A 20,076-nucleotide genomic window follows, 5' to 3' on the forward strand; every position below is an offset into this window, starting at 1 on the left:
GCGATTGTCAAATATTCTAGTCGTATATAAGAATTTCTTTAACTTGCAATACTATGGTAGCATGTAAGAATAAAATATGTAACTTAAAATGTTGTTCGATTGTTCCTATCGAACCCCAGAATGCGAATATAGTGTTAAGATGGAAGAATAAGTGCAAGTTGGAATATTTCAGCGAGATACTGGAACTGTTGAGTTTTTCACAATTTTTAAAGTCCTCTCTGCTTCAGCATTTTATTGAAATATACAAAGTTACAATTCCTTTGCGAGGTATTCCACGTTACATCATGAAAGCATGTCTTCCACAAATAATGTTGTTTATATAAATTTGTATGTTAAATAAATTTGTTTTGCGTTAAATAAACCGGAATAGGACAGCAAGGTTAAAAGACGAATGTGATATCGTTTTATTTTCTTCCTCCGTTCTTTTCCGTTGAACGAAATATGTTCATAAGACGATTTTTAAATTGTTACTCTAACAGAAACATTTGTAAATCGCGGGCATTGACTCTCAAAACATAAACTAGTTTTACTCGTGCTTAATTCTAGTTCCTACCACGCGTAGCGTTACAATCTGTTTTGAGACTTCACCGGTAACGTTGCATGCGACACTAAAATGGCAAGGGGGTCCTAGGACCCCCTAAACCGGCGACACAAAAATAAATTGCTTGATAGGTCTATTCTATATCTCGTCTGTGGTAATGGGGCTCAAGAGCTGTTCGGGTACTGGAAATATTCGGGTAGCTTGAAATGCGAACCGGGCGAGAATCGGTTTTGGGTATCGATTCTTTTGAGCCGCTTGAACGTGTTTCGGGTAACCCGAAAGTCCCCGCCCCTGGGTATAAATCTGCGGACGCCCTTGGATACTTATAAAACGTCCCACCTACTCTATATAGCAAGCAGATTGCCCGATACGGTCCGGTCGGAATGAATGGAGCTACCCGAAACATTCGCGCTACTCGAAACATTCGGGTTCTGTGTGACAAAAATTTACATTGGATGCAGGGTCTATTTTATACGTGCTCTGTGGTTTCGCTATGTCATCGGTAAAATCACAGCCCTTCGTATCTATTCCACCGATTCCACCCTCTACCCTCCTCTATTCATACAACACCATGTATCACTTGCAAACCAGCTGATCGAAAGAAACCCGCATAAACTGATGGTCTAAACACAGAAACATTGCGGATTTGTCGCAGTTATTTGTCGAATGTGAAAGATGTACGATTAGCGTAGCAATGAAAGGACGATCGATAATTAATAAGAAGCGAATGGAGGCGTCCAATTGATAACAGTTTTAATTTTCCTGTGATGTCGAATATTATTGTCATGCTTCCAATATGTTACTTCCCAATGCGATACCTCATGATCTTCCGGTTTCATGGTCTTCTCATGTTATTACTTTTCCCAGGTAAGCTTGTAAACGAAATACTTGGAAATAAATTTTCTTGTCTACATGTATGTTACATCCTATTAATTATATCTTGGAATAATCACACTTTTTTTGTTCGTGAGATCAATACATTAAGCATTAGAAATATTTTAACGGTGGTTCATTCGTGTCCATATTCCGCGAAGAATAAGTAAGAGTTACTCGAAACGCGTAGATCCAGATTCCTCCATGAATCTATGCTTGCAGCGAAGGAATGCACCATGCCGGAAGCAAGTCAAGAAGGATTATTACATTCGTTCAAAAGTTACTCAGATATAGCCATGTTTCATTATACAGTTCCGAAGGAGGCACTCAGAGCTACTTGGCAGTTTGCGGCATTTATGGATGGGCAGAATTGCCCGGAAAGAAAAGTGCATATGTAAATAATCATCTTTGTTTTGCTCCTTCGCGTTGGATGTACAAAGCGTACATAATACTATAATTCTCAGATATCTGCAATGGGGCAGTTATCCTGTGATATCCGTGAATAATGATACATTTCCCAGCAATATGTATCCCAAACGTAATTGGACTATTGTGATTTCCACCGTCACGACATTTGAACCAAAGACTACAGCGATAGTACCGGTTTATGGTCCAGAATCGGGAGATTGGTTTGTAGGAGCATATTTGTCCCCCTGGGATGAAAAGGTCCAACAGCAGGTATAATTATGCTTCTGTACGATAAATGTTCTTTTTCTGTTTAAAGTGGCAAGGAGTTTGTATCGTTTGAATCTTCCATATTTCAGGGGCTCGGTCACAAATGCCATTATAGTATAGGTTCAGTAGCAATATGGACACAGACTAATAGTATTGAAAATATACCTATTGGTTGCTTGCATACATTGCGAACGAAAGAAACTACTTCCTATTACAAGTAAGGAGCACAATCCCTTTACCCGATTGATTATTCTAATGCTGAAAGTTAATAATATATTAACGTCTTTCAGAATGTACATACCATCAGGAACATGGAATTTTCGTGTACATATTTGGGGCTGTAATTTTACTGTCTATACATCTCGTAGGATACACGAACCTTGCATTAAAAGCATAGCCTTACAAGGACGTTCTCTGCCCGTTTTCAATCACTCTGAGCCAAGCGAAATCGGAAATCTTACCATGTTGGATTCGTATACCTTCACAGAATCTTCTCCTTACGAGGATAGCTATTATTATTTGATGATTATTTCAGATAGCATTATCGAAGTGAATGCGAAAGTAGTTACTTCAGGTAATTTATCTAACGCATTTGTCTCGCAGAGATTCACACTCTTAGGCCTAGTCGCCTAGTCGCATACGAAACAGCCTCGTCGACTCGACGAAATAGCCAAATCGTGGATGATGCTCACGATTCGACTAAACTATTCAGTCGACGGAAAGACGATAGTATGCGCTAGGTCTTACTGTGTATTCGATCTTGTTACACCTTACTTTTTTAGAATGTCCAATCAGAATGACAGAAAAGTCTTTTGTAAAACAGTACATGGATGCACCCTCGTTTTCTAAAGCGCTAGCGCAATTACATATGAAAGATTTAACTAAACATCGTTCTCATAACGACGAGAACAGGAGTACTGGATCGTCTTACAATGGGATTGACTTAAGAAATCAATTCCATTCGTCGGACGAAGATTTTGACGATCCATGCGTTCCAAGGTATCAACTTGCTAGGATTAAGCACTCGCAAACATTTTCGGGAGTTTACTTATTACAGGTAAATGGGATATAAATTGTAGGCCATACGGAAACGTATAAGAAGCATTCATATAGAACCTCTTTCTAGGGTAGAGAATGGCTAACTTCTTGGATAATGTTAACCGATGCACACCCAGTGGTAACTCAATTTAATATTCTGCCATTGGTAGACATTGGCGGAACACTTGATATTAGTGCACACTTGGAGATGGACAAAGTAAACATTGTTAATAATTCTGACATGGAATCGAATATTTGATTGAGTTAGAATTAATTTTTGTATGAATTCCAGGTAACGACGACACAGTTAGTTAAAGTTATACTTTGCATTCGACGTGGTCGGGTTCCCAGTAGAGCTAAGAGTACCATTGTATGCGAGGATTCGAGAATGTCAATGAAGTTATCTTCGTTCGATAGACGCAATGCAAGTTTGTTAATACCATATCCGCAGCCCGATACTTGGTATGTTGCTCTCCATGCAACATGTCATTTTAATGGGTAAGCTGATATTTATAAAAATGCAAGAGAAGAAATAATTGAAATTGCTAGCTGATCGTTTCTAAATTAGACATCCTGCAAATTGTGAAATGGAAGAGATCATAGTGTCATTGGATATAAGAACTAGACAATGCGTGTTGCCTGGAAATTATCCATGTGGCCATCACGGAATTTGCCAGGAAATTCATCGAGATATTTTGTATTACACATCGTGCAAATGCTTTGAAGGTTCGACCATTGTTTACACAAGCCAAATTACATGTATCCTCCTACCTTCGAGCTTACATATTATTTTTTATCGCGCAGGATACAAAGGATGGGGCTGTATTGACGCTACCAATGCCAGCCCAGAGTCTTCTCTCCTTTTCACAACGATGATGCTCACTTTAAGTAATGGTTTTTTCATACCTGCTATATATTTAGCTGTTAAGCGCGGATTATATACTGAGGGATTAGTCTATTTGGCAACTATGCTTTTTTCGTCTCTGTATCATGCTTGTGACCAACACGTTATGACCTATTGTGTTGCTAAATATGAAGTACGTAAATTACTTTGTCTCAAACAATTACCATTATGCGAATTTTCTTTAAATGATACACAGAATGCCTATATAAAGTCGTTTTACATCTAGGTTTTGCAATACAGCGACTTCTTTTCGAGCATACTAGCGTTTTGGGTGACGCTCGTTGCAATGGCTGAAATACCCACCCGTTTTGTGTCGCTGTGCCATATGTTCGGCGTTCTTATAATAGCTTTCGGAGTGGAATCCAATAAAACGGGTCTAACTAGTATATTAGTGCCCTTAGGGATGGGCGTTATGATTCCAGTGAGTAATTTAAAAGGTCCGTTTCTTCTATTATTATTTACCCTTCCTGTGTTTTCAGATGGGAGCGTATGCCTACCGTTGTTTTCAATTGAAAAAGTGGAAAAGACCTGATAGGATCTCGCAGTTACTAGCGGGATTGCTATTGGCAACAGTAGGTCTGTTGCTCTTTTCGTTAGTTGAAACGGAAGCTAATTATCGAGTACGTATAATATACAGTGTAAAATTCTACGACAGAAAGCGAGGAAATTCCAACGAAAACTTTCCTTTTCGTTGCAGTATGTCCATAGCGCCTGGCATATGATAATCGCTATTTCATTGATATTTCTGTTACCATTATCCCGACCACAACAAATTGGTTCTTCGGGCACCAGTTCCTTCAGCGACGATAGCGAATTACTTGATTACAAGGACCCACCGGGTAGTCCGATTTTTACAGTGACTACTGGCCAGGAAAATTTGGTGACTGGGTCGAATTGAAGATTGAGTCGAAATTAAGTATAAAAGAAACCAAATACGTACCATTGTTTAATACGTTGACTGCCGCATCATCCGTATACAAGTGACACGAATATTTGTGGCGCATATAAGTATAGCAGCCTGGTAGGACTCGGGGGGCGGGGGGGGGGGGGGGACGCGATATGATAGTCAACGTATTGAGTTACTTGTGCCAAAAGAGTGTTCTAATTCTCTAAGGGAAAGCTAAGTTACAGTATTACGATAATCAAAATTAGAAGACGCGTGTACATGTACATAAGATATTTATATATAATTTTTATAATAGTTCCTAAGTGAATGGTGTATTCCTAAGTATAGGGTAATCTATGCTGAGATTGTCAACTTAACAACTCCACGCGATACATAGGAGTACTTATAAGGACTAAATGAACTTACAAGTGGTGCTATTATTCTTACCGCGTTACTTTTAGAATGTACTCAACAATTCTAACAGATATATTTTTATATGTTTTTCTTTTACCGGTGAACGCTATATCTTACCACGTTCAACGAGCTATGGGAAAATAGGTCGATAGAGCGTTACATCGCAGAGCTACTTAGAAACTATCGAGTTTATTGAATCTGACGTTAATACTGAAGTTCGTAGTCTTCTGCATGTATGTATGTACGTTACAAATATTTATAGCATATGTTAATAGATGCATTTACATTTACGTGTATTTCCATATTTTTTACGGTACTCGATTTACACTCTTGTTACTTTATTAACTGCTTCTGTCTATATATAAACCTAGTACTCTGTTATGCACTTTAAAGCAATTAATACAGTTATTTGTATATTCCGCGAGTCCTTCCACTACTGTATAGTAGTGCAGGAAAACGTTAACTGCATAGATTACCCTATAATGCCATTAACGAATTGCATTTAGATCTACTCATTAATTGCATTTCATTCTTTATTTATTCAATGTTTTTTTTATAAAATTATATAGTATACATATTTATATAACGTGGATGTTCTGTGTAATTACTATAACTTTGGGAAACAAATATGCAATGCAATATATATCATGGCGGGCTATAGAATCAAGTTATACGTGCAATACTGTTGTATCTACTTTATGCATTTAGTCGTGTTCAGAGTTGCTTAAGGGACCACAGTACATAAAAGGTATTAATAGTATATTAGGAAATGAAAGTATGAATGCTGTGCCTAAATACAGATAAATTATTCAGGAGTAGTCTTGAAACTTCCCAAGTCTGAGAACTTAATACTCGCAGCTTTAGCAACTTTTGGCATGCAAACGGAAATTCTTGTCAGTTTGTATTACCGACATTAATCTATCTCACTGTTCATTCATTCTAACATTCCAAATTTATAATTATCACGTAATAGATAAGTATTGTATAGTTGTTATAGACTGTATAAATATTAATTTAATTTTAAAAATTCCCAAAGTTAATTAGTTTTGATACAGAAAATACACTAGGACTCTCTACAAATTAGTTAAAAGTTTGCATTTTTATATGTCTCATTGAAATGTCAATGATATCCCCGGTTTATTTAATTTAATGTTTCTCGCAATATCATTCATGGAATATTCTATCCGTAAACACAATTCAATGGAGTGTACTTTATCATTACGGTTGTTAATACTTCAAATGTTTACACAATTATTTCCGTAAAATGATTTTTATGTAGTTAATCACTAAAGTACGATATCTACTTTAGTTAACTATTCAAATACCTCACAATGTTTAAAGTGCCATCGAAGATTTCTCTCTCATCCTATGCCGTATCGCAAATTTTATTTTTACACTATTAAAACAAGGCAGGGTGATCGATAAGAAGGAATTCATATAATATAAATCTTTCAAGGTAGTATGTATGCTACATCAATTAAGGTTTTAAATAACGAGAAGTAGATAATATGGATATTGATATCGGAGAATATATTAATGATATGTAATTGTACTATAAGGCTGTCATCAATTCAGAACAAACGTAAAGTAATATAAATTTTCGTATCGAACAAAACTAAAGAGCGCTATGTGTTATATCAGATGCGTTAATTGATATTTCCCTTGGTCGCCTGTTACTATTTATTTTAAATGGAAAATGAAGTACTATATGTATATACGAGAAGCGAACATTATAAATATAATGCCCCGTCCAAAGTCATAGCAGTATCATTTTTTTAAAAAAATGTAGTAACAGGAATTTATTATAAGACGTGCGTGAGATCATTTTTTATTACTCCTACATCTACGCAAAATCGTTGATCTGTTCGATTGTGGCTTCAATGACTTACAAATACTCTTTATCATATTCCGTATGTACTGCAAGTGTTAAACATCTTTCTTCTCTCGTCAATTACATCTAATACATGTTTGTATTTCTGCAAGATACATCTGAAAAACATGCATGATACGTCCCGTCTAGCGATACGAATGTAGACAAAGTTATATAAAAAAGATGTTTAGCATGAATTCACAAGATACTTAAGAAGAAAGACCTATTATTTCAATATATGTGTTTAAATAATTCATATCGTTATTCGTTACTCACTTCTTAGTAGCGCAATCTCCTATCCAATCCGACGCGTTCATCATTATATCGTGTTGAGTTTTTAAATATTGCGAAATGCATAGCATACTTATATTGACATTATCATTCTCTACCGATCGGTCACACTTTTTTGACATATTCATCGCGTTGGCGTAACAATATTCAATTTCATCATTAAAAATTTCCCATACCTAACAATTCCTATACTATCACTACCAGCTCTCTTTTATACATATATAAAAAAATGTCTAAATAATTTTAACATACCTGTATCCATTTATTCTGCAATATTTCCCTCAAACTTTCCTTCTCCTTAAACTTCTGTAGAGCATAAATCGCCTCGACACATTCCTCTACGTTTTTACTATATTTAAATATATCGTTGATTAAATTCAGTGTCATGGTATCTAATTGCAGAACCGTGTACCTAAATCGTTTGATCTTCTTCACCCAACTGGTTCGCGTAATATCGAATACAATGTCACGGGCGGCTATAATTTCGTCCAAACTCTCATAAAACCGATTCTCAATTTTGCGCCAGTACGCTTGGTACTTGATTCCTTTGGGGCTTCCCAGTAGCCCTATCTTGTTATGCCTATCAAATAAAATAAACGGTACGTACCAACAATTGAGCGACTTGTTGGAGCCAATATTTCGTTCGTACCTTCCGAATATGACGAGCGCCGCGCAGATTTCAATAACGTCGTAGCATCGTTGTTTAAAAGTATCAATTGTATTGAAAACGTCCTCTTCGCTTAAGTTCCATTTTTTATCAGGACTAACACGTGGAATAACGTTCCTTATTACCTGGAAAAATGTATTAAATATTAAAAGACTGGCAATACTAAATAACTTACAACAAACGCAAAAATATTTCGCAAGGAGCGTACATTATTATAAATCACTTTATAAATGTCGCAGCAGAGTATACACTTCTTCAGCATTTTCATTCCCTCCTCCGGATTACTTCCGAGTGCAACGTCCAACTGAATATACTCATTGCATTGACTTATTATCTGCAAGCTTAGCGCCTGACAAAGTACCCCTATGCTATTCCTGAAACATTACACTTTGAAGCGTATCTCTCGCACTCGAATATTTCTTTCGCGTGAATAACCATCCTCACGTATCGTTATAAAATGGGGATTCCGTCCAAATAAATAATATCAGAAGCAACGCCTCTGTTACCGAATTCTCAGTGTCTTCCGGGACATTTAGGCTTTTAAAGCAATCGAATAAAATATACAGGTGCGTCAAATTCGACGACGACTCTTTCAATCTCGTGGCAATTCGCTGGGTCAATACTTCGAATTTGTCTACGCTGGAAGAACGCAAGCTTCTGAGTATGTCGATGACCAATCGGACTTCCGGATTGAGAAGCTGAGCACGCAAATAATTCAAATTCGAATCTGAAAGCAACAAGTGTTTCTTAATTCAGACAAAAGGTAATCGTTTGCTGTGCAGAAAAACCAACGTTTCGCATTCCAATAATCTACTTCGCCCTGTATGTTCTGAATTCTCTTGCCAGCCGTCGGAACTCTCGTTGCTTCATCCATTTGCCTGATCCACGACCAAGCTACTTTATCCAATCTACCGATTAAATTCCGCTTTTCCTCGGTCTCTTCGGAGACGAACGTCTTTGGATTTTCTCCCAGCAAGTAACAGTCGATTCTATTCGGCGGCTCTAGGAATGTATCAAGTTGACTTTCTTTCGGCACGTATAGCGTAGTTAAATTTATCGGTTTGTACACCTCCTCGGATAAGTGTATTATAAATTCGTGTAGATTTGAAAATACTTGGTTTTTTATAACTGCTCGTTATGAATGGAAAATTGAAATTGTAATAGAGTGGTCAATAGTGGACATGGTAATCTTAGTTCGTAACTTTGTAGAAATCGAATTACAAAAGACATTAATAAGAATTGCAATGGTCGTACAAATTTTCATAATTTCAAAACGGATACATGACGTGTAGCCGTCGGAACGGAGCACGCTCGGTGCATATATATTCTCCATAAATTTTAAGACAGATCTCGGAACACTGTCAGTAATACTTCCGAATAAAACTGTGCTGAAAAAATTCTCCTTGGTGTAAATTTGCCACGGGGATCGTAAAAAGTACACGAACCCCTTAGGCGCACAATCCGGGACGTTCAAAGTGGCGGTCAATTTATTTTCCTTGTGAAATATGCTCAGCACTTCGTGGGACGGATTTTCAAAATATTCTCGTATTATTCCGCTACAGTTTTCATTCCAATGTTTATTACCGCAGGACGGAAATATCGTTAAATCTTTCACATATTTTACCTGTAAATATATTCAAACATAAACTTAACTGGACAATAGCAGGATATTGAATGTCGCGCCATAGAGGTCAGCCTAACGATGATTTTATCAAATTAAGTGTATGAACTATTACATGATCTTTTGATATAGTCCAGTAAGAGTAGTCGAGCTAATTCCTATTACACTGAAATCGGTAATTATGATGATACATTTCTATGGCAAAGCATTCAATTCCTGATGCATTTGTCTTATGCGTAGTATACATATCTTGCGACCACATATACTTAATGGATATCTAAACTGGTATAACTATAAAAATCGTGCAATCTCAGAAATCGCCAGCTCAAGAACGCTAAGTAATCTAAGTAGAGCACTAAAGAGGTAGTGCTCTAATCTAAGTATATTCCTACAGTATACTAACTAACGTAGTCAGCTCTGCGTCACTGAATACTGGTTTCTCGGGTTCTGGTGGAAGTTCTTCTTCAATTTCGGGCGACTCTGAAATGCAGTGAAGTACCTTACAAAATAAAACTATATATAATAAAGTAAGTAGTCTCGTTTCAGAGACTAAATACCGACTAAATACAGATACTTAATAAGCGTACATAAAAGCATTCAAATTATACGAAAATGACAAATTTTACCGCGACCGTTTAAATTCAATTCCACGCATTCTAAAATTAAATAACGGGTGCCTGTAGGTCCCGATCGGAGAAATAAATAAATATGTGGTTCATAGAATCGAATAAAAGTGTCTTACTGCTCTGGACTGAGAAATTTGCGACACTTTAAAAATCCGTGCCAGTCGTTACCTTGCCGCCCAAAATCTTCCTCGTCGGTATCCATATCTAAAAATTCCCGATGAGGATCTATCATTTTATCTGACCTTTTCGTGCCTTCTACTCTGTGTTCTTTCTTGCCACTCATGTTCCCCGATATAATACGAACAAATAACAGTGTGCAGATAAAATGAAAAAAATCAGGTTTATATATCTGCGTGCAATATCGTCAGCAAGTTCCACGTTCCGTGTTAGATCGATAAACTTTACGTCGCTGTACTATAATGTACTGTTTACACGTGCTTTTTGGTATATGATATACTAAAGAATAGACTAAATAATGAATTCTACGTAAATAGAAATTATGAAACTTTTCTTTAATTCTTAAATATTCGTAGTTCCAGTAAAGAGTCTAGGATGTCTCCGATGCCGAAAAACAGGATATTTGTCGGCCCGTTTCTTCATTCTACCGAAAGTGGAGAATTGGTCACCGAAAATCATGCTGCAATTTACGTGAAGGACGAAAAAGTATGTATCTAAAATTTATTTTCTTACGTACATATAATATGAGGATTTAAAGAATTAGAATATAAAATTTACCCATAATTTGTTAACTTTTCAGATCGACGCGATTGTAACAGATCAAAGTCCGATTGTCTCGGATGATACAGAAGTCATACGACTCAGTGATGGTCAATTTTTAGTACCAGGGTTTATTGACTGTCATATTCATGCTGTTCAATTTCCTAATATGGGGATCGGGTATGATAAGAAGCTCTTAGAGTGGCTAGAAACCTACACCTTTCCTTTAGAAAAACAATTTGAAACTCAAAGTGTTGCTAGACATGTATTTGATACAACTGTGGTACGTTTAATAGCAGACTAAGATTAATGGAATGAAAGCACAATGTGTTTCACTATAATTTGATTGTAGAGGCAGACTCTTACGCATGGTACAACAACAGCATGTTACTTTGCGTCACTTTACGCAGAAGCATCTGCAATACTCGGAGAAACAGCTGCAAACATAGGTCAGCGTGCTCTTGTTGGAAAAATAACTATGAATGCTAAACGGAGTGACGAATATTATGAAAGTACCGAAGAATCCATAGAAAATATGAATAAGTTCATAGCAAGAATCGAGAGCATAAATGTAAGTTTGAAATTTTTCTTAAGTTTATGCTCTATTATTTCTTTGTGTAACATCTCCTTAGATTATAATTATTACAGAGTCCTCTTATAAAACCAGTAATAACTCCAAGATTTGCTCTAAGTTGCGATATGAGAGTGATGAAAGAATTAGGAAAATTGGCACAACAAAAAAATCTTCACATTCAGGTATTAAATAAAATGATGTTTTTATTTAGCTTTCATTAGCATTTATGAGTCGAAATATATTTAAATGCATTTCACGTTACCATATTTACTTTATATATATATATATATATAAATTATTTTTACATAATCAGAATATTTCAGAGCCACATATGTGAAAATGTAGAGGAAATAGAGGCTGTAAAAGATAAATTTCCCGAATGCTCTTCGTATGCAGCTGTATATGATGCAGCTGGACTTCTTACGAATAAGGTATATTGAATTAGCACGTATAAATCATAAAATGCTTAAGCAGATTTTCATCGATTTACAGACAGTTATGGCTCATGGAGTACATCTAACAGACGACGAAATTACATTATTGAAAGACCGTGGTACAGCAGTCATTCATTGTCCTTCGTCAAATACTTGTTTAAAGAGCGGTCTCTGTGATGTTCAAAGATTGAAAGCAAAAGGAGTAAAAATTGGTCTTGGTACCGGTGAGAATAAACGTATTCGTTTATTAATTCCATAACGATTTTCTAATAATTCTATCATTGATCCTGACCATTTGCTTGCAGACGTTGCGGGAGGGCAAAGCTCTAGTATTTTAGACGCAATGAGATCAGCTTTACAAGTCTCGAGTCATTTGTCCATGCTTAAAGATGATTATGAAGCACTTAATTATAAAGACGTATTTCACATGGCAACTTTGGGGGGTGCAAAAGGTAAGCTGTTTAATTTCACGAAAGGATTCTCCATTATCCGTATCTGTTTATTAAATTTCATTTTACATCATAATGCCAAAACTTTTCTAGCTCTTGCAATGGATGATAAGATAGGAACTTTCAAATGTGGGAAAGAATTTGATGCCCTTGTTGTAGATATGAATGCGAATTTCCCGAAAAATTTAGGACACAATAGTTTAGAAGAAAAACTTCAAAAATTCATATATTCTGGAGACGATCGTAATATAATTGCAGTATATGTGAGTGGGCGTAAAGTTAAATAAAAGTAATACAGACTGTTCTTACTTACATATTTTGCATCTTTCTCGGTGTTTATAAAGAAACAGTCGTTTTAGCAATATGATGACACAGCCACTATTAATTTCGTTGTTCAGTTGCCGCGGCTATAAATAAATCTTATTTTTTTAATAGTATAATATAAAAGTATATAACAAGTAACCAGGGAAAAATTATCGCAAAATTCTTAAATATATGTACACTAAAAGTTGCAGTACATAAAAATTACCTGCATGTAATTCTAGAAATACTTTTATACTTCTCGCTGCTTGGTCAAAAGCCTTTTCAAAACCAGCACTATGATTGTCCTATAAGTGCATTGTATATAAGAACTGAATTCAATCACAATAGTTTATAAAAACAAATATTCAAGATAAATAAGTGCAACTAATATTTACAAATAGAGGATCCCGTATATTTGGTGTCCCATCTGGATCATACTTTCCAAGGAGTTCAATTTTCGCATGGCTATCTGGTGGTTGCATCTGATATAGATCGTAAACTATATCACTGCTCATTCCAAATATCCAATCAAACTTGTAGAAATCTTCTTTTGTTATCTGAAAGAATCGTGTTGCAAGATATTTCCTATTTTCAGACTTGGAAAGTACAATTACTTACTTCCCTTGCTGTGTGAGCGTATTGTGTAATGCCTCTTTCTTTAAGCGTGGATACAGCTCTGGGTTCTGGACTTTTACCCACGTGATATTTTAAAAGGGCAGCGCTATCTGCTTCCCAACAGTCAGAAAGGCCCATTGCTTTTATTCGATCGAGAAATACTGCCTCTGCTATTGGGGAACGGCAGCTGTTTCCTAATATTTAAAATTATTAAATTATGCAGTAACACGTTGCCTTCCTTTTTGCCAAAAAATGATGGATATTTTTGAACATACCTAAACATACCATTAACACTTTTTTCTTTTGGGACATGTTAGTATCTACCGACATTGAAAAAATGCACAAATTTCTTCCACCCACCAAGTATAGGAGTAATTACAGATTACAGACAGTTCCTTAAGGTTATGTAAGGAACCTTGTGAAACAAAATATATTATAGGAGTATATATAGATATATATATATACACGTATATTTTTTTGCAGATAACTCCTAGGTTGAGTATGTAATTAATATTTATAAGTATATATTACATAAGTGTGGCGCACATACTGATATGCATAGAAAATAATTGTCTTCATACATAAAAAGTAATAAACAGGTTCAAATTAAACATTAGAAATAATACCTGTACATTTTAAACAGTAACGAATCAATACTTTAATGTCGCAACGAATGTTTATTGAATTTCACAAGTTTTGAAATATACAATATTTCAATACTTTTCGGAACATGTAATTATTTCTAGGATTCATTTCGGTCACAGCTTGTCTGGAAATAATAAATTTGTGATACTGAATTCTTCTATAAACACTGCTAATTTAATAAAATTGTAATCTGTACCTTTATGCTTTTCCAAGAAAGCTTTTGTACTTCTTACGCATTGCTCGTACGCTTTATGAAACCCAGCACTATCGCTATCCTGTAAACAAAGTTTCGATAAACTTAGCTTTTGCCCTGTAATGCGTAGAAAGATAAAAGTAATACGTACATAGTAAGGATCCCTTATCGTGACTTCTTCTTCTGGATCGTATCTTCCAAGAAGCTCAATTTTGGCAGTGCAATTATTAGGTTTCATCCTATTTAACTCCTGAATGTTACTAGTATCCATTCCGAATATCCAATCGAAGGTAGTAAAGTCATCTTCGTTAACCTGTAACAGAAAATGTAAAAAATATTAATACCTTCCCTAAATGTCTCTTATGTACTAAAAAATTTACTCACTGGCCTTGCTTTATGAGTATAATTTGTAATACCCTTTTCCCTTAGAGTAGACATAGCTCTACGATCTGGATTTTTACCTGTATGATATCCTATAAGAGCTGCGCTATCTACTTCCCATAAATGGCCTATGCCTAATTTATTTATCTGATCCTCGAACACAGCTTCTGCTATAGGTGAGCGACATATATTTCCTGTAAAATAAAAATTATGCTTCACCTTATTATACTTCCGCGATTCTCCAATTTGAATTATTCTAGGATTTTAAGATGTACATACCCAGACAGATCATCAGTACTTTCTTCTTTTGTGCCATATTGCAAACGTTTTATTCTATTGAAGAGCAAGAACCGTGGACTTTGTACAATTTCAGATGATCTTTCAGAATACTTCAATATCTAAAACAATAACCCGAATCTCATAATGTGGGGTTCTTTGTTCATCAGTTGTACCAATTTCACACGGTGTAAAAAAAGTTCTAGGCACCGTGCAATTTATAGCGAATTTGGTAACTCGTACTGACTGCCCTGGTGCCAAAAATTACTTGGATTGGTTGATTCTCATAGAGCTATCTTCGTTTCTATTAGAAACAACCAATCCAAGTCATTTTTTGGCACCAGTGCAGAGTCAGTGCGAGTTACCGAATTCGCTATTATTTTTCATATAGGACTTTTTCAGTTGCTGCTGTTGGCAGACCGTATGTATATAAAATACATGCCATGTGGTTGAGTTGAGATAGGTTAACAGTTCAAAAAATATTTTCCAAATATCATGTCATTTTTTATTAGAAACAATCAGGGCCCAGGAGGGGGTAAAAGAAAGGTACCTTTGATAATCGTACTTCTTTATGAACCCCACAGATAATTTATGATTATAATCATACTATGGTCTTTAATGTACGAGATTATACAGGAAGCTATTAAATATATTTCAATATTTCCAATAATATATTTGTGCTGGTTGTTAGTTTAACGGTCGCGGTGGGCCGTCGAAGGGAAAGAAGAAACATGTAAAGAAATCTGCAGCTGATGACAATGAAAGTATCGCTAGTACGGATGAAGAGCTCGCAGAAGAAAATCAGAGGTTGCTACGTGCCATGAAATTTAAATTTAAGTGTTTAACGATGTTTACTCGGGCATTAATTGTTATTACGGTTTACAGGAATAAGTCTGGAGGATACGAAAGCGAGGAGGAGGAGGAAGAAACTGCACAGGAGAAGCGAGTGAGGCTTGCAAAGAAATACCTTGAACAAATCGAGGAAGAAGGTAAGATTTGAGTAGGGTATTTCTAAGATGTACCGTGTAACGCTCCAACTTTCCTCTTGTAAAATGCAGAGAGGGACAGAGCAGAATTCGAAGAGGGAGCAGTAGCGAAAAGGCTGCACGAAGAATATTTGGAGGAAAAGGGACGGTTAAGGAAAACTGTAGCTTTAAATTATGTTAGCCACGGCGAGCCAATTACTCTGAAATGCAAGGAACACAGAGATTCTATTACCTGTTTGTGCCTGTCCAGCAATGGAAAGTTCTTGTACTCTGGTTCAAAGGATGGCAGTTTAGTTAAATGTATATTACTTCTACTTATCCCATCGACAAATGGTTAATGTTTCTTTAAAGCTGTACATTTACTTTTACTGTACACTAGGGTCCTTAAAAGAGAGAACCAAATTAAAAACTATTAAGGGAAAGAGGAAAGCTCAAGAAGGAATGAAGTTCGTGCGGTGCATGGCTGTTAGCACTGATGGTAAATTTTTGGTGAGACTGCAAACGAATTCTCGTATATAATACGCTTGAATCTACGATCATATTTGAATATTAACATCTATATATGAAGGTTGCAGGAGATAGTGGTTCCAAAGATATCAAGGTGTTTTGCGCAGACACCTTAAATCACATAAAGAACTTGCAGGGCCACAGAGGTGCTGTGACAGGTTTAGTTTTTCGCAAAGATACGCACGCGTTATATTCTGCTTCGGAGGATAGAAGCGTAAAAGTATGGAATTTAAGTGACATGGCGTATGTGGAATCCCTGTGAGTATTGGTTACGAGAGTAGTTCTGGTTTTGGAGTAATTCTAAATATGCTGCTACATTATCATTCCGTTAGATTCGGGCATCAGAGTAGCATCACGTCGATCGACGCGCTTGCGCGGGAACGAGCCATCACCAGCGGCGGTTTCGATGGGACAATTCGAATTTGGAAAATCGTAGAAGAATCGCAGCTTATATTTAACGGGCACGGTGGCAGTATAGACACCGTGAAGCTCATAAACGAAGAGAACTTCCTCAGCTGCGGGGACGATGGACAGTTATGTGTCTGGGGCTCTCTGAAGAAGAAGCCTTTGTGCTCGGTACCAGAAGCGCACGGGAGAGATGAAACCAACAACGCGCCGAATTGGATTTCGAGTATAGCCACGCTACTCAATACGGATCTAGTCGCGTCAGGTACTAGACATCATACGATTCGCTTGTGCTAAAAGCACAGCCACGATTCTTACATAATGCATTATAAATTGTAGGATCGCGAGATGGCGTTATCAGATTGTGGCGATGCAGCGACTCTTTCAGATCGTTGAATCCACTGTTCGAAATTAAGTTGACAGGCTTCATAAACGGACTATTTTTCACTCCAGACGGGACTGAGCTTATCGCTGGTATCGGCCAAGAGCACAGGCTCGGGAGATGGTGGCGTATATCGGAAGCAAAGAACAGTATTGTTATAATACCGCTAGTTCAAAACAAAAATAAATAGTTTACGTAACAAACAAACGAAGCATTTGTAAATCGATCTTTAATCATAACACAGAGAATATACTTTTTTTTATATGTATATGTTTAACACACACGAACTTTTCTATGGCATTAAAGAGAGCGTTGTTTAATATTTAATAGGTAATCGTTATTATCTACTCGCAACATACATTCCCTGCAATGTTTCCTGACTTTAATGCGTCGGGACCATCGTTTTCACTATGAAATGCCCCTTCGACGAGTGCCATTGCCGGCGTGCCAATGAAATAAAACAAATATTGGTCCACAGTACAAGTATTTATTTATTCTGTACAAAAGTTGAGTTATAAAATATTATGTCCCCATTTTAGGTCTTGTTCTTAGTCTTGTATACCATGCCGTCTTGAGTTCCTTCGTATAATAACAATTATCGTCGCAGAGGACATTAGCGTTTGCGAGAGAAGAGGCGGCCCGGCCTTCGATTGATTCGCGCCACTGCCAAACGAAGCAAAGAGGCACGAACACCAATCGGACAGATTACCCTTCAACCCCCCGCCCCCTCGCAAACGCGCGTGTCCTCGCGCAAACCTCGGGCTCACCGTGTACAATATAAATCAAATCGACTTTTTAAATCCGCATATTTGTTCGCGACAACAAACGGGTACATCGAGTGTACGCTACTTCGTGTGCATTCTTGTAAGTTTTTCAAACGAGTGCGACAATGTAGGCCTTTCCAATACGGCTCTTTCTCCCCCGTATCGTTCATTCACGTGCTACGTTTCGTTTCTCCCCTTCATTTTTTTTTTTTTTAAACCTTAGGACCGCGGTCGTGCCTTTCCGCAAAGATGAGCGAAGCAACATTGCCTTCAGCCTGATTAGTTTCATCCCCCGTTCATCTCTACTTCCACGAGAAGTCTCTACGCACCATTCTCCGACACGTTTTGCCTGAAATTAAGTTTTCCCATTCTCCCGTTTTTTTTTTAAGTGTATCGCGGTGGAGATTCGCGCGCTTCGAGTCGGGGTATCGCCGTCTCACCCTCCGCCCTAAACCTTCCCCGCGAATCCGTTCAATTCTCTCGCAGATCGGTCGAATTTGTTAATTAAATTGTCGCTTCAATTCAGGATCGTCCTCTGTCTCAATGCTCGCGAAGGAAAGCAATGGCACGGAAATGGCACTGGTTAACGCTAATTCTCGAAACTTAATACTAACTCTTTCAAAGTACATCTGCTCGTCGTTGCGTTTTCGATCAGAAGTGCCGTTTGCTGAGGGAGTGCATCCCGGTGTGTCGCTTTTGGCGGCCGATGTGCAGTAGGCGCGTAAGACAAGACTTATCGACGCGATTGCAAAACGGACATAGCGCGAGGAACTTAATCGTGTGGCAAACTCGCGCGTGCGAGACAATTGCTGTAACCGCGTTACAATTGATTTAACGTTCTCCCGCAGTGCCGCGACAAGATCGCGCGAAATTTTGGTTAACGCGTGGCGGCTGCAAACGGGTCGAAGCTCAAGAACGAGTAGAATTTAGAAGTTACGTTATCGACTGATAAAATGCTCTATCAAACCCGTGCCTCGAGTGCAAGAGAGTTTAATATTAAACACCAACTAACTATCGAAAGTCGCCGTATCTTTGAATCGCGCGCATCTCGGTTAACGCCGTCCGAGGGGAACTCAATTGTCAGTGCGATCGTTGTTTAGAAACGAGTAGAACAGTTGGCTAAATAACAGGCCCATGAAAAAGAACTGATCCGAGCGCGCCTGAAGGCTCTTGAACGTCCCTTTGCCTGGCTCGTAAGTCCTGTCCTACGCGACGGTACCATCGCATCGGGAAAGGGTCGCAAAACTATTCGATAAGACGCGAGTCGCTTGGCATGTCGAGAGATTCGTTGTCTGTGAAGCATACACGGCTAAAAAAGCTTAGGCTTGAATGAAGCGGGAGTGTTAATTAAATCCCGAATCGAATCGATTGAAACAAGTGGCATGGTCGCGTGATGCCGGCGGGCGAGCCACCGGGCAACGCGCCTCGAAACATAATCACCTTCCTTCTCGGCATCGCGAATCGTGAGATTTCGTATACTACACGCCGCCGCAATTTTCCTAGTTATGTATACGCTATATACATTCGATCCCATAAAGCACACGATATCCGATCGATCCAACGAACATTTGTTCCAGGCCACCATACGATACCCGAGGGATCACTCAATGCTTTTACGGTATAACGAGGATCATTGATATGTTCCGTCTACGTGTAAATAATCGTAGTACTCGATCGATACTGGACGTTACAAAACGAAGCGATCAGACTGCCACGAGTAGAAATAAGAAGTGATAGACGTATGTACTTTGGTGAACGAACCGCTAGAGGTCCACATTTATGGAGGCATCTTCCCGCGGGCATCCCTTAAGACATTCAAAGGAGACACTCGCGAAGAGAAAGCATCGGGGTTGAATTCGCGAGAATGCTCACGGTGATAATCTCCTTCCTTTTCTGACAGTTTCCTAAACCACAGTATTTATTCTGTTCCTTATTTCTACTCGCGGTGCGTATCGACTGAATCTAACTGCGCAAGATACCTATTCTAGAGTAATGTGTAGGGTGCGTGAAGAATTCGTTACGTATTTCTATAGAGGGGC

General features: G+C 37.7%; 6 protein-coding genes across 9 annotated transcripts; 3 read left to right on the forward strand and 3 right to left on the reverse strand.

Annotated features, from left to right (window-relative positions):
- The first annotated feature begins 875 nt into the window (after positions 1 to 875).
- LOC143373391 (post-GPI attachment to proteins factor 6) lies at positions 876 to 7,455 on the forward strand. Its single transcript, XM_076820614.1, has 13 exons — positions 876 to 1,408; positions 1,637 to 1,808; positions 1,879 to 2,092; positions 2,179 to 2,306; positions 2,380 to 2,663; positions 2,872 to 3,146; positions 3,216 to 3,344; positions 3,420 to 3,625; positions 3,696 to 3,853; positions 3,932 to 4,164; positions 4,258 to 4,452; positions 4,511 to 4,651; positions 4,729 to 7,455. Exons 1-13 carry the CDS (start codon positions 1,309 to 1,311, stop codon positions 4,927 to 4,929), a joined length of 2,436 nt encoding a protein of 811 aa, XP_076676729.1. The 5' UTR covers positions 876 to 1,308; the 3' UTR covers positions 4,930 to 7,455.
- LOC143373392 (uncharacterized) lies at positions 7,102 to 10,942 on the reverse strand. Of its 2 annotated transcripts, none has more exons than XM_076820616.1 (10): positions 10,575 to 10,942; positions 10,184 to 10,260; positions 9,441 to 9,783; positions 8,952 to 9,287; positions 8,604 to 8,886; positions 8,368 to 8,533; positions 8,142 to 8,284; positions 7,745 to 8,072; positions 7,478 to 7,668; positions 7,102 to 7,320 (listed from the first exon to the last, which is right to left on the reverse strand). In XM_076820616.1, exons 1-10 carry the CDS (start codon positions 10,687 to 10,689, stop codon positions 7,233 to 7,235), a joined length of 2,070 nt encoding a protein of 689 aa, XP_076676731.1. In that variant the 5' UTR covers positions 10,690 to 10,942; the 3' UTR covers positions 7,102 to 7,232. The 2 variants fall into 2 exon arrangements, with proteins under 2 accessions (XP_076676731.1, XP_076676732.1); XM_076820617.1 differs by lacking the exon at positions 7,102 to 7,320 and having other exon boundaries at positions 7,528 to 7,668; positions 7,745 to 7,830; positions 7,905 to 8,072.
- Dhpd (guanine deaminase) lies at positions 10,153 to 12,892 on the forward strand. Its single transcript, XM_076820620.1, has 9 exons — positions 10,153 to 10,270; positions 10,940 to 11,069; positions 11,164 to 11,406; positions 11,476 to 11,694; positions 11,772 to 11,879; positions 12,021 to 12,128; positions 12,190 to 12,355; positions 12,437 to 12,583; positions 12,674 to 12,892. Exons 1-9 carry the CDS (start codon positions 10,266 to 10,268, stop codon positions 12,865 to 12,867), a joined length of 1,320 nt encoding a protein of 439 aa, XP_076676735.1. The 5' UTR covers positions 10,153 to 10,265; the 3' UTR covers positions 12,868 to 12,892.
- Positions 11,949 to 13,919, reverse strand: LOC143373396 (low molecular weight phosphotyrosine protein phosphatase). Of its 2 annotated transcripts, XM_076820623.1 has the most exons (5): positions 13,774 to 13,919; positions 13,502 to 13,692; positions 13,279 to 13,440; positions 13,110 to 13,188; positions 11,949 to 12,987 (listed from the first exon to the last, which is right to left on the reverse strand). In XM_076820623.1, the coding sequence occupies exons 1-5, from the start codon at positions 13,826 to 13,828 to the stop codon at positions 12,962 to 12,964; spliced, it is 513 nt and encodes a 170-aa protein (XP_076676738.1). In that variant the 5' UTR covers positions 13,829 to 13,919; the 3' UTR covers positions 11,949 to 12,961. The 2 variants fall into 2 exon arrangements, with proteins under 2 accessions (XP_076676738.1, XP_076676737.1); XM_076820622.1 differs by having other exon boundaries at positions 11,949 to 13,188.
- Positions 13,920 to 14,155: 236 nt separating this feature from the next.
- LOC143373397 (low molecular weight phosphotyrosine protein phosphatase) lies at positions 14,156 to 15,170 on the reverse strand. Its single transcript, XM_076820625.1, has 5 exons — positions 14,997 to 15,170; positions 14,721 to 14,911; positions 14,488 to 14,649; positions 14,340 to 14,418; positions 14,156 to 14,267 (listed from the first exon to the last, which is right to left on the reverse strand). Exons 1-5 carry the CDS (start codon positions 15,031 to 15,033, stop codon positions 14,257 to 14,259), a joined length of 480 nt encoding a protein of 159 aa, XP_076676740.1. The 5' UTR covers positions 15,034 to 15,170; the 3' UTR covers positions 14,156 to 14,256.
- A 217-nt stretch (positions 15,171 to 15,387) lies between these two features.
- On the forward strand, positions 15,388 to 17,600 carry U3-55k (U3 small nuclear riboprotein factor 55K). Of its 2 annotated transcripts, none has more exons than XM_076820619.1 (8): positions 15,388 to 15,539; positions 15,685 to 15,808; positions 15,893 to 15,982; positions 16,052 to 16,279; positions 16,359 to 16,468; positions 16,548 to 16,744; positions 16,819 to 17,156; positions 17,231 to 17,600. In XM_076820619.1, exons 1-8 carry the CDS (start codon positions 15,489 to 15,491, stop codon positions 17,461 to 17,463), a joined length of 1,371 nt encoding a protein of 456 aa, XP_076676734.1. In that variant the 5' UTR covers positions 15,388 to 15,488; the 3' UTR covers positions 17,464 to 17,600. The 2 variants fall into 2 exon arrangements, with proteins under 2 accessions (XP_076676734.1, XP_076676733.1); XM_076820618.1 differs by having other exon boundaries at positions 15,685 to 15,800; positions 15,879 to 15,982.
- The last annotated feature ends 2,476 nt before the right edge of the window (positions 17,601 to 20,076 follow it).

Source organism: Andrena cerasifolii, chromosome 9, assembly GCF_050908995.1.
Source record: "Andrena cerasifolii isolate SP2316 chromosome 9, iyAndCera1_principal, whole genome shotgun sequence".
Classification (NCBI taxonomy): Eukaryota; Metazoa; Arthropoda; class Insecta; order Hymenoptera; family Andrenidae; genus Andrena; species Andrena cerasifolii.